This window comes from Salvelinus fontinalis, unplaced genomic scaffold (genome assembly GCF_029448725.1).
Source record: "Salvelinus fontinalis isolate EN_2023a unplaced genomic scaffold, ASM2944872v1 scaffold_0009, whole genome shotgun sequence".
Taxonomy (NCBI): domain Eukaryota; kingdom Metazoa; phylum Chordata; class Actinopteri; order Salmoniformes; family Salmonidae; genus Salvelinus; species Salvelinus fontinalis.
Window position 1 is genome coordinate 429,016 of NW_026600218.1, and position 13,113 is coordinate 442,128.

The 13,113-nt window shown below is 42.1% G+C and overlaps 1 protein-coding gene and 1 non-coding gene across 2 annotated transcripts in view; both read right to left on the reverse strand.

Annotated features, from left to right (window-relative positions):
- ints6 (integrator complex subunit 6) overlaps positions 1–13,113 on the reverse strand; it is a 49,836-nt gene that overhangs the window by 28,338 nt on the left and 8,385 nt on the right. The window contains exon 5 of the mRNA XM_055910432.1: positions 401–584. Coding sequence (XP_055766407.1) covers positions 401–584 — 184 coding nt within the window. The remainder of the gene's footprint in view (positions 1–400; positions 585–13,113) is intronic.
- Positions 4,633–4,708, reverse strand: trnaa-ugc (transfer RNA alanine (anticodon UGC)). The gene has a single exon. It is a non-coding gene; the product is annotated as a tRNA-Ala (tRNA).

Below are 13,113 nucleotides of genomic sequence, written 5' to 3' on the forward strand. Positions count from 1 at the left end.
TCATTCTAGACAATAAAGGCAGCTGGCTTAATTCTAGTATTGTGCTTTTAGGTTGAGGCTCAAACACACACTGTATGCTCATACTGTACGTGTGTGTTGGACACATGCTGACGCTCTCTAGACAGCTCCGCCTGGCGTGCTCAGCTCCGCCTGGCGTGCTCAGCTGGGACTCTACTTATTGTTGTATATTGATAAGGCATTGTTGAGGAAAGAGTTCGCAAGTAATCATTTCAATGTGTCGTTTACACCCACTGTATCATGTGCATGTGACAAATAAACTTTGATTTGACATACACCACCGTCATATGGCTTTACATAGACACTGAGGCAGTTACATACTACACAAGCACACACACACACACACACACACACACACACACACACACACACAGCGCCTCACCTCCGGTGACCTCACACATGGGGGTGATGGCCGAGTCGTCGGGGGGGACCCCCCCCAGGGGTTCAGGCTCTACGGTGGCGTGTCCAGGGATCCTCAGCACCAGGGAGAACAGACGCTGGTCCCAGCGGAACGGCTCCTTGGTCAACTCACTGCCCGGCAGCGGAGTGGTCAGGGGAAGGTGGAGCTGGAGGAGGGAGAGAGAGAAACCATTTGAATTACACATCGAGAGACGTTTAATAAACTCACCCGGACACTTGGAATGACAAATATATGTTACGCAATAGCTGTACATGTTATTAAAATCATTTGACCTCACACCGCTGGCTCACGTCAGCAAAGCCAAGCTCTAACCCGCAAGTTAATAGTTGCTTTTAATATTTTATCCTGTATGTCATGATCGCGTGTGTATGTAAGAAAAATTTAATATATATATATATTTTTTTACATGTGCGTGATGGTGGACGCATGCGTGGCAAGTGTAGTCAGCATATTGCACTACTTTATGTCGCCCAACACGTGTCATCGAGGGTGCAACGCTGCCCCTGCGTACAGAGGCTCCCTGTATGTTGGTGGGAAACAGTGGTAGCCTATAGAGTACCCCAGTAATACCCATAAAACCTAGAGGTCAAACTGGGAAATGGTTCCAATGGTTTTTCCACCATTCATTTTCCCCCCATTAGGGGATTTTAGAAACACTAAAAATAAAAAGGGCCGTGTTTCGTGTAGGCTTGCCCTGGCGTGACGTTTTGATAACAGTGTACATCTCTCTCGGACAAGGTGACTTATCAATATATTTGTCTGTATTTGCACCCCAAAAGAAAACACTAACGAGGCACTTTAGCAGCTATCACCCAGATATCACTCACAAATGCCTGTCTCAAGCTTCACGTCACTCACCATGATGATCTGGATTTAAATGTTAGCTACATTTAGTAATTAATTAATTGGCTAAATTTATTGAAATTAACAAGTTTTAAATGCATACAATAATTTGTATCTAGCTAGCTAGCAAGTCAGCAACATTAGCCTGGCTAAATGGCTACAGTAGCAATCCATTTGTCTAGCCATTTAAATGCATGAGAAATATGTAAAAACAAGTTTAGCTTTTATAAAACAACAGTTTAGCTTGCTAGTTAACTAGCCAACTTAGTTAAGGCGTTCTTGATGATGTTTGTGTCTGTGGGTGAAAAGTGAAAGGCAGCCTACTTCCAAGAACTACTTTACTTGTAGCTACCCTAGCTAGCTGTGTTATTTTGGTTACAGAGATGGGGGGGTTTCAGAGATGGGACTGATTAGCACCGTCTCGAGTCAACAGTGTTGTTTACTGCGCGAAGGGTTTTAAATTAAATTGGTATTCACACGTTTGTTTTTGGAGGTAGAATTACAAAAAACTTATTTGCACCTTTTTTTTTTTTTTTTTTTTTTTTTTTTTAAATTCCAGAACCAATGGGTGAGCCTGTGAGGAATGTGTGAACGGTTTTGTTCCAGCCCAGCTCCAACACCGGACTTAAATAAATCAACATCATGAATTACAGCGATAGGCTATGAATTATTATCAGTTATGAGCTGGGCTCGGGAGCTGTCCACCCTTTTAAGGCATTCTGTATTATGGGCACAAATGGGAGGGGTCCATTGATGGTATGGATATAAACATATCCTCCACTCTCAAGCTGGAAGTTGAACACGTTGACGGATGCCAAGGAGGCGGTTGCTAAGGGAGCAGCTATGGAAGAGAAAACTACAGCCAAGGCAGCACTGGCCCACACCTGCCCCGTCTGTCAAGGTGAGTAGTATTGGCTGGTAATGTTCCTCTCCATGTGTAGGATATTGTACTGGCCTGTGTGGTACAGTATTTCATATGTGTAGTAGTTTGTTGCATTCTTTAGTTTATCATTTGTGTCAAATTTGAATTCAATCTAAAGCCACAGATTGTTAACTTCCTCCATTTTTATTTGAACCTTTATATTACGCAAACCTAAAGACATTCAAGCAGCTCTTTGAGAGCTAGTATCCCAAGTCTTCAATGGTCCCAGTACTAGTTGATGTACAGACCTAAGTGACCACACAGTCTAAAATGGTCCCAGGACTGGTTGATGTACAGACCTAAGTGACCACACAGTCTAAAATGGTCCCAGTACTAGTTGATGTACAGACCTAAGTGACCACACAGTCTAAAATGGTCCCAGTACTAGTTGATGTACAGACCTAAGTGACCACACAGTCTAAAATGGTCCCAGTACTAGTTTATGTACAGACCTAAGTGACCACACAGTCTAAAATGGTCCCAGTACTAGTTGATGTACAGACCTAAGTGACCACACAGTCTAAAATGGTCCCAGTACTAGTTTATGTACAGACCTAAGTGACCACACACACTCAAAATGGACCAACAGCTGGGGTGAGATTCTTCAATCATTCACAAACAGTAGACAGTGTAAACCACCGGCCTGGCAACAAAATGCTGACATTGTATTGTGTACGGCTCAATGCTGTGATCACTCATCGTCTTTAATGGTCGTGATTCACAGAAACACGATGACCACGAATTGAATACTGCAACAGACGGAATGACGTCGAGGGACACATCCTGACAACAACCTAAAACGGGAGCAGAAGCACACCACCATTTTGTGTTTATTCCACGGCCAACCATCCCTGTAGCAGAGTCTAGCGCCCCCTTATTCCACACTGGTCTCACCTTCATAACTCTCCATCTTATCTCTAGAAACCCAGCCTACCTCCATTTTCCCTATGCTGCTTCCTTCACTTGTTCTTCTCCTGACGTGATAACATCTAGACCCAGTAATACGTTTAAAAGGGTTGTGGCGTACCGCTTAAAAAAAAAAATATATATAACTTTTTCCACCTGTGTAATGGTGTCCTCCTGCTGCTTATTCTGGGGTTCAGACTGAATGTAGTGGTACATGGGCTGCTCACAACACGGACCCGTGTCGATATAGCTGTGTTTAGACACGGCTACCCGGACCCGTGTTTAGACACGGCTACCCGGACCCGTGTTTAGACACGGCTACCCGGACCCGTGTTTAGACACGGCTACCCGGACCCGTGTTGACACGGCTACCCGGACCCGTGTTGACACGGCTACCCGGACCCGTGTTGACACGGCTACCCGGACCCGTGTTGACCCGGCTACCCGGACCCGTGTTGACACGGCTACCCGGACCCGTGTTGACACGGCTACCCGGACCCGTGTTGACCCGGCTACCCGGACCCGTGTTGACCCGGCTACCCGGACCCGTGTTGACCCGGCTACCCGGACCCGTGTTTAGACACGGCTACCCGGACCCGTGTTGATATAGGGTGTTGACATAGCTGTGTATAGACATGGTGTCCTTGTCTTAAGTTTCTTTCTCATTCTGCAGGAGTAGTATTTTAAACCTATAAATACAGTTCTCCATTTGTAAATCATGCCGCGTTCACGTGCTAGTCGGAACTCTGAAATGTCCGACTTGCTAACTGGTTGTCGTTATACAGGTGTCACGTTCAACAATTAGCAAGTCGGGTATTTCAGTTTCTTAGTGCCGACGTGAACTTGGTTTTACATTGTGTTATTTGTGCTGGTCTAATTCCTACAATGGACAAGCAGAAGAATCTGTGCAGTCTCAGATAGTAATCATATTTCATATAATGCTCTTTGATGTCCCAGGTTTATGGTATTGATGAATAAAAAAAAATGTATCTTTACTTCAAGTCAGATGTTTATACGTTATGTATGCATTGTTTACTATTTACATTTCTATAAAACAATGTCATTGTTGGAGTTCAGGTGTTTGATGGGTTACGAGGTGCATTCTCGTCAAATAAATATGCTTATTCAGTCGTGATTATGGATACATTCTGCAACGAGTTAAATCTGGCACTTTGAATCTGCAACAGAACATGTCGAGTTAGTTCTGAATTACTTTAATACAGCAGTGCTTTCGGAATGACATTTCAACTCGCTCATAAAATCGGCAGGAATAAGGGATTAGTTAATTAAATTAATAAAGACATCCACCGGCTGAAGGAGAAACAATGTATATTTGCTGCTTTTCATTAAATCATGTATGACGGTTTGTTTTTGGCCTAAAATAAGGACATATATTGTATATACAGTGCCTTCAGAAAGTATTCATACCCCTTGTCTTACATTTACATTTACATTTAAGTCATTTTGCAGACGCTCTTATCCAGAGCGACTTACAAGTACATACATTCATACTTTTTTGTACTGGCCCCCCGTGGGAATCGAACCCACAACCCTGGCGTTGCAAGCGCCATGCTCTACCAACTGAGCCACACGGGGCCCTTATCCTTATTCTTATTGCACGTTGTGTTATAGCCTGAATTCAAATGGATGACATGTATTTATTTTCTCAGCATCTACACACAACACCCCATAATGGAAAAGTGAAAACGTTTTAAGAAATGTTGAATTGACATAAGTATTCACACCCCTCAGCGATTAGAGCGATGAGTCTTCATCACACCTGGATGTACAATGTTTGCACGTGATTGTTTTAAAAACTATTCAAACTGTCAATTTGATTGTTGATCATTGCTAGATAAATCTTGCTTTACATTTTCAAGCAGATTTAAGACAAAACTGTAACTCAGCCACTCAGGAACATTCAGTCATCTTGGTAAGCAACTCCAGTGTAGATTTTCACATTGTGTTTTAGGTTATTGTCCTGCAGAAAGGTGAATTCATCCCCCAGCATCTGGTGGAAAGCAAATTGAACCAGGTTTCCTTCTAGGATTTTGCCTGTTCTTAGCTCCATTACGTACATTTTTTTATCCTGAAAAACTTCCCAGTCCTTGCTGATGACAAGCCTACCCATAACATGATGCAGCCACCACTATGCTTGAAAATATGGAGAATGGTACTCAGTAATGTGTTGTATTGGATTTGCCCCAAACATAACTTTTTGTCCAAAACACAAAATGTGAATTGCTTTGCCACATTTTTTTAAGTATTACTTTAGGGACTTGTTGCAAACAGGCTGCATGTTTTTGAATATTTGTATTCTCTACAGACTTCCTTCTTTTCAATATGTCATTTAGATTCGTTTTGTGGAGAAACTACAGTGTTGTTAATCCATCCTCAGTCTTCTCCTATCACACCCATTAAACTCCGTAACAGTTTCAAAGTCACCATTGGCCTCACGGTGAAGTCCCTGAGCAGTTTCCTTCCTCTCCAGCAACTGAGTTTGGAAGGACGCCTGTATCTTTGTAGTGACTGGGTGTATTGATAAACCATCCAAGTGGAATTAATAACTTCACCATGCTCAAAGGGATATTCAATGTAACCCCCCCCCCCCCCCCTCAATCTACCAATAGGTGCCCGCCGTTGGAAAACCTCCCTGGTCTTTGTGGTTGAATCAGTGTTTGAAATTAACTGCTAGACCTTACAGATCATGTTTTTGTGTGGGGTACAGAGATGAGGTAGTCATTCAAAATTCAAGTTAAAACACTATTATTGCACACAGAGCGAGACCATGCAACTTAATGTGACTTGTTAACTTTTTAGGGATAGGGGGCAGCATTTTCACTTTTGGATGAATTGGTGCCTATAATAAACTGCTTCCTACTCTGTCCTAGATGCTAATATATGCATATTATTATTAGTATTGGATAGAAAACACTCTGAAGTTTCTAAAACTGTTTGAATTATGTCTGTGAGTATAACAGAACTCATATGGCAGGCAAACTTCCAAACAGGAAGTGGAAATTCTGGGAGCTGGTTGTTGTTAAACTCATCGCCTATTCAATTCCCAGTAAGATATGGATCTGTTCGCACTTCCCACGCCTTCCACTAGATGTCAACAGTCAGTAGAATGTGGAATGAAGCCTCTAGTGTGATGTGGGGCCGGATGGCCGCTATTTGAGTCAGTGGTCTGGCAGAATGCTAGTTCCTGGTCACGCGAGCTAGTCATGAGATGGCCATGTGTTTCCATTACTCTGTAGACAAATACGTATGCTCCGGTTGGAACGTTATTGGATATATATGATAACATCCTGAAGATTGATTCTCTACTTAATTTGACATGTTTATTCGACCTGGAATATAACGCCAGCTTTTGGACACGTGAACTAAACGTGGTAGCAAAATTAGCTAATTGGACACTAGTAATGGACATTATCGAACAAAACAACGATTTATTGTGGAACTAGGATTCCTGGCACTGCATTCTGATGAAAGATCAAAGGTAAGGGAATATTTATGAAGTAATTTCGTATTTCTGTTGACTCCAACATGGCGGAGAAATGTTGTTATTTTTGAGCGCCGTCTCAGATTATTGCATGGTGTGCTTTTTCTTTAAAGTTTTTAAAAGAATCTGAAAGCGGTTGCATTAAGAACCAGTGTATCTTTAATTATATGTAAAACATGAATTTTTCATCAAAGTTTTATGATGAGTATTTCTGTTAGTTGACGTGGCTCTCTGTAATTTCTCCGGATATTTTGGAGCCATTTCTGAACATGGCGCCAATGTAAACTGAGATTTGTGGATATAAATATGCACATTATCGAACAAAACATAAATGTATTGTGTAACATGATGTCCTATGAGTGTCATCTGATGAAGATTATCAAAGGGTAGTGATTAATTTTCGGTCTATTTCTGCTTTTGTGTGACTCTTTCCCTGGGAAAAATGGCTGTGTTTTTTTTGGATTTGGTGGTGATCTAACATAAATATATGTTGTGTTTTCGCTGTAAAACATTTTAAAAAATCATACACGATGGGTAGATAAACATCTTGTTAATCTTTCATTTGCTGTATTGGACTTGTTAATGTGTGAAAGTTAAATATTTCTAAAAAAATATTTTTTAATTTTGCGCGCTGCCTTTTCAGCGGAATGGTTGTGGGTGTTCCACTAGCGGAACACCTGGGCTAGAAATGAAGCACATGTTAACTCCTGAACTTATTTAAGCTTACCATAACAATACTTGACGTGTATATATAATACTTATTGACACATATATATTTATACACATCTTAATTGCACTGACATTATGGGGTAGTGTCGACCAGTGACAAAATAAATCGTAATTGAAACCATTTTAAATTCAGGCTGTAACAATACTCTGAGGGCTCTGTAATTTGAACAGACATTTGATCAGTTATACTGTTCATGTGAAATTAGTTGGATCTGGTAAAAGGCAGACGTCGGTAAAAAAATAAATATATATATATTAAAAATAAAGTAAATAATTGTATAGAAATGTAGGTATTTGGATTTGAGACAAAGTAACAATAGACTGATTAAACTGGGATCTCTTACTGGCCTCTCACCAAGACACAATTATCAACTCATTATTTCTCTGTTTATTCATTGACATCACTGCTGCCATATCAGTCATATTTTTACATGGTGGGACAGTAACAATTCCAGACAGAATAATCTACAGTTTTTTTTGGTCCAACTTTAAGTCCTCTGATAATAGCCTACGAGTCTTGTGGGCAAAGAGACAGCGTGTTTGAAATATTAAAGAGTTTTACAAAGTGCTGCTTGTGGTTAGAGCAAGAAAACTGATTTGATAAATCGAGGATAAATTTTTTTTTTAAACATTGAAGACTTCTTAGAAATTGCAAGTTCACTTTCTCATCTGTAAATGCATGTGTGCTGTTCATTAGGGCTCTCCACAGTGATGTTGCAGTCCACGCAAACGGAGCTACGGAGGTCAGTTCCAACACTTCAGCTGATCAAATGTACACGACATGTACACTACAAAAGTATGTGGACACCCCTTCAAATTAGAGGATTCGGCTATTTCCGCCACACCCGTTGCTGACAGGTGTATAAAAACAGAGCACACAGGCGTGCTATCGCCATAGACAAACATTGGCAGTAGAATGGCTTTACTGAAGAGCTCAGTGGCTTACAACGTGGCACTGTCCTAGGATTCCAACTTTCCATGTCAGTTCATCCAGTTTCTGCCCAGCTAGAGCTGCCCCGGTCAAGTGTAAGTGTTGCAATTGTGAAGTGGAAACGTCTAGGAGCAACACCGGCTCAGCAGCGAAGTGGTAGGCCACAAGTGCACAGAGGGAGACCGCCGAGTACTGAAGCGCCTAAAAGCCACCTGTCGTTGATTGCACATCTCACTACCGAGTTCCAAACTGCCTCTGGAAACAATGTCAGCACAACAACTGTTTGTCGGGAGCGTCATGAAATGGGTTTCCACGGCCGAGCAGCCGCACACGAGCCTAAGATACCCATGCGCAATGCCAAGCCTCAGCTGGAGTGGTGTAAAGCTCGCCGCCATTGGATTCTGGAGCAGTGAAAACACGGTCTCTGGAGTGATGAATCACACTTCTACATCTGGCAGTACGACGGACAAATCTGGTTTTGGCGGATGCCAGGAGAACGCTACCTGCCCCCAATGCATAGTGCCAACTGTAAAGTTTGGTGGAGGAGGAATAATGGTCTGGGGCTGTTTATGGTTCAGGCCCCTTAGATCCAGTGAAGGGAAATCTTAATGCTACAGCATACAATGACATTCTAAACGATTCTGTGGCAACAGTTTGGAAAAGGCCCTTCCCTGTTTCAGCATGACAATACCCCGTGCACAAAGCGAGGTCCATACAGATATGGTTTGTGGAGATCTGTGTGGAAGAACTTGACTGGCCTGCACCTCAAACCCATTGAGAACCATTTGGATGAATTGGAACGCCGACTACGATCCAGGCCTAATCGCCCAACATCAGTGCCCAACCTCAATATGCTAGTGGCAGATTTTTTATTACACCTTTATTTAACTAGGCAAATCAGTTAAGAACACATTCTTATTTTCAATGACGGCCTAGGAACGGTGGGTGTACTGCCTCGTTCAGGGGCAGAATGACAGATTTTTACCTTGTCAGCTCGGGGGATTCAATCTTGCAACCTTACAGTTAACTAGTCCAACGCTCTAACCACCTGATTACCTTGCACTCCCCGAGGAGCCTGCCTGTTACACGAATGCAGTAGAAGCCAAGGTAAGTTGATAGCTAGCATTAAACTTATCTTATAAAAACAATCAAGCAATCATAATCACTAGTTAACTACACATGGTTGATGATATTACTAGTTTATCTAACGTGTCCTCCGTTGCATATAATCGATGCGGTGTGTATCGTTGCTCCAATGTTTATCTAACCATAAAAATCAATGCCTTTCTTAAAATCAATACTTTTTAAACCTGCATATTTAGCTAATTGAAATCCAGGTTAGCAGGCAATATTTACCAGGTGAAATTGTGTCACTTCTCTTGCGTTCATTGTACGCAGAGTCAGTGTATATGCAACAGTTTGGGCCGCCTAATTTGCCAGAATTTTACGTAATTATGACATAACATTGAAGTTTGTGCAATGTAACAGGAATATTTAGACTGATGGATGCCACCCGTTAAATACGGAACCGTTCTGTATTTCACTGAAAGAATAAACATTTTGTTTTCGAGATGATAGTTTCCGGATTCGATCATATTAATGACCTAAGGCTCGTATTTCTGTGTGTTATTATGTTATAACTAAGTCTAAGATTTGATAGAGCAGTCTGACTGAGCGGTGGTAGGCAGCAGCAGGCTCCTAAGCATTCATTCAAACAGCACTTTCCTGCGTTTTGCCAGAAGCTCTTCGCTGTGCTTCAAGCCTATCAACTCCCGAGATTAGGCTGGTGTAACCCATGTGAAATGGCTAGCTAGTTAGCGGGGTGCGCGTTAATAGCGTTTCAAACGTCACTCGCTCTGAGACTTGGAGTAGTTATTCCCCTTGCTCTGCATGGGTAACGCTGCTTCGAGGGTGGCTGTTGTCGTTGTGTTGCTGGTTCGAGCCCAGGGAGGAGCGAGGAGAGGGACGGAAGCTATACTGTTACACTGGCAATACTAAAGTGCCTATAAGAACATCCAATAGTCAAAGGTATATGAAATACAAAATGGTATAGAGAGAAATAGTCCTATAATTCCTACAACCTAAAACTTCTTACCTGGGAATATTGAAGACTCCGGTTAAAGGAACCACCAGCTTTCATATGTTCTCATGTTCTGAACAAGGAACTTAAACGTTAGCTTTTTTGCATGGCACATATTGCACTTTTACTTTCTTCTCCAACACTTTGTTTTTTGCATTATCTAAACCAAATTGAACATGTTTCATTATTTATTTGAGGCTAAATAGATTTTATTGATGTATTATATTAAGTTAAAATAAGTGTTAATTCAGTATCGTTGTAATTGTCATTATTACAAAGAAAAAAACTCCAATAATCGGTATCGGCGCTGAAAAATCATAATCGGTCGACCTCTAGTTCCAACATCTAGTGGAAAGCCTTCCTAGAAGAGTGGAGGCTGTTATAGCAGCAATGTTCCAACATCTAGTGGAAAGCCTTCCTAGAAGAGTGGAGGCTGTTATAGCAGCAATGTTCCAACATCTAGTGGAAAGCCTTCCCAGAAGAGTGGAGGCTGTTATAGCAGCAATGTTCCAACATCTAGTGGAAAGCCTTCCTAGAAGAGTGGAGGCTGTTATAGCAGCAATGTTCCAACATGTAGTGGAAAGCCTTCCCAGAAGAGTGGAGGCTGTTATAGCAGCAATGTTCCAACATCTAGTGGAAAGCCTTCCCAGAAGAGTGGAGGCTGTTATAGCAGCAATGTTCCAACATCTAGTGGAAAGCCTTGCCAGAAGAGTGGAGGCTGTTATAGCAGCAAGTGGGGGGGAACCAACCACATTAATGCCCACGATTTTTGGATGAGATGTTTGACGAGCACGTGTCCACATACTTTTTAAGTGTATGTAGGGAGCTTCGTTAGGCAAACAAAGCCCTAATGGATCTGTTGCGTAGACTGTGTGCAGTAAAGCAGATTTATAGTCACTGGTTCCTGCATGAGCCGTACAGCATTTACAGCCTCTGCAGAAGTCAGGGCATTCACACTTCCTAGTTCTAGCTGAGCAGAGCTGTTATGAAGGAAGTTGTCAAGGAAGTGAGTGTTTTAATACAGGATGTACCGCCCCCACCTACCGTCAACCAATAATGTCAATGCGAAGCAATACAGATCCCTCAGAATTGTTACAAGAATTGGGTGATGCACATCGTCGCCGTACAGAGCTTGATTTGGCCTCCTCACATCCTCCATATGGAGATTAATGAAAGATAACGAATTAAAAACTAGGTTTCCCGTTTTATCTGTGGATTAATTGTCGGAGTAGAGATTTAAGGAACCAGCGGTATGACTCAATTCTACAAGGAATCAGCTGAAAAGAGGACTATATGCATGTCAGGTACACTGACAACCCAATGTTCATCTCCCAGGACAAACTAGCTAGCAACGGCTAGCAACGGCTAGCTGGCTAAATGTCCATGAATCTTTCATGTGTTTCAACCTGCCCCAAAATCAATATAGTTGGTTGGGATATTTTAACCTGTGTGTCATGATCGTCTGGTGTGGATGGACAAAATCAACACTCACGTGGTCGGTGTAGTCAGCAAGAGAAATTGTCCTGCTGCATGGCCTATCAGGCGTCGATGGAGGCTCAGTATTCAGATTGATTTGGTTATAACCAAATCAATTTGAATATTCCCACCTTTCCTACTGGCCAATCAACACTCTCCTCTGTGCAGGTCAGTCACATTCAGTGTTTTTTTCATATGGACAAAATGCTACTGGTAACCTATTAATAGGCTACAGTCAGGCATCACATATTGGTGCCAATCTTTAGTAGGCCAATGCTCCTCCAATCGATGGAGAAATGTGATGTGCTGCTTACAAGTTGGAGATGATTGGCCAGAATATAGGGCTGTGCAGGATCTCTAATAAAGGCTATTCCTATTCAACAAATGCTGTTTGGGTCTAATTTAAGGAAACACACAAGGCTTAGTTGTATAATTGATAATTAAATGATTAGCTGATCAAACTAAAAATAATTGAAATAAATTGTTTCTTCTAGATGTATTAGTAAAGGCATTTAGTAGTCTTACGGGTCAGGCCAGGACGCGCCGTCCCGTTTTTATTCCGTCTACTACGGGTCAGGCCGGGACGCGTCGTCCCGTTTTTATTCCGTCTACTACGGGTCAGGCCGGGACGCGCCGTCCCGTTTTTATTCCGTCTACTACGGATCAGGCCGGGATGCGTCAGCCCGTTTTTACTCCGTCTACTACGGGTCAGGCCGGGACGCGTCGTTCCGTTTTTATTCAGTCTACTACGAAGGCAACAGAAGCTTCCTGTGACTTGTTCAATGTCCTGCAGCTCAGATCATTTTTTAATAGACAAAGATATAGTATAAGCTGTTCTCAGACAGGTTTAAAACTTCTTGTCAATAGGGGGGCACTGTTTTCACTTTGGAAAAAACCGTGCACAATTTAAACGGCCTCGTACTCTATTCGAGATCATACAATATGCATATTAGTATTACTATTGGATAGAAAACACTTTCAAGTTTCTAAAACTGTTTGAATTATATCTGTGAGTAAAACAGAACTAATTTGGCAGCAAACTTCCATATAGGAAGTGAAAAATCTGAAAACGAGGCTCTGTTCCAGGGCCTGCCTATTCAACTGGCTTTTATTTATCGATATGCATGCACTTCATACACCTTCCACTAGATGTCAACAGGCAGTGGAAGGTGGAATGGGGTGTCTAGCTTGATCTGAGGTCGAATAAGAGCTTTTGGAGTGACAGGTCAGGAATTTTCCCCGGCGGGCTGGGGAGCTTGACATTGTCTTCTGAAAAGCGTTCAGT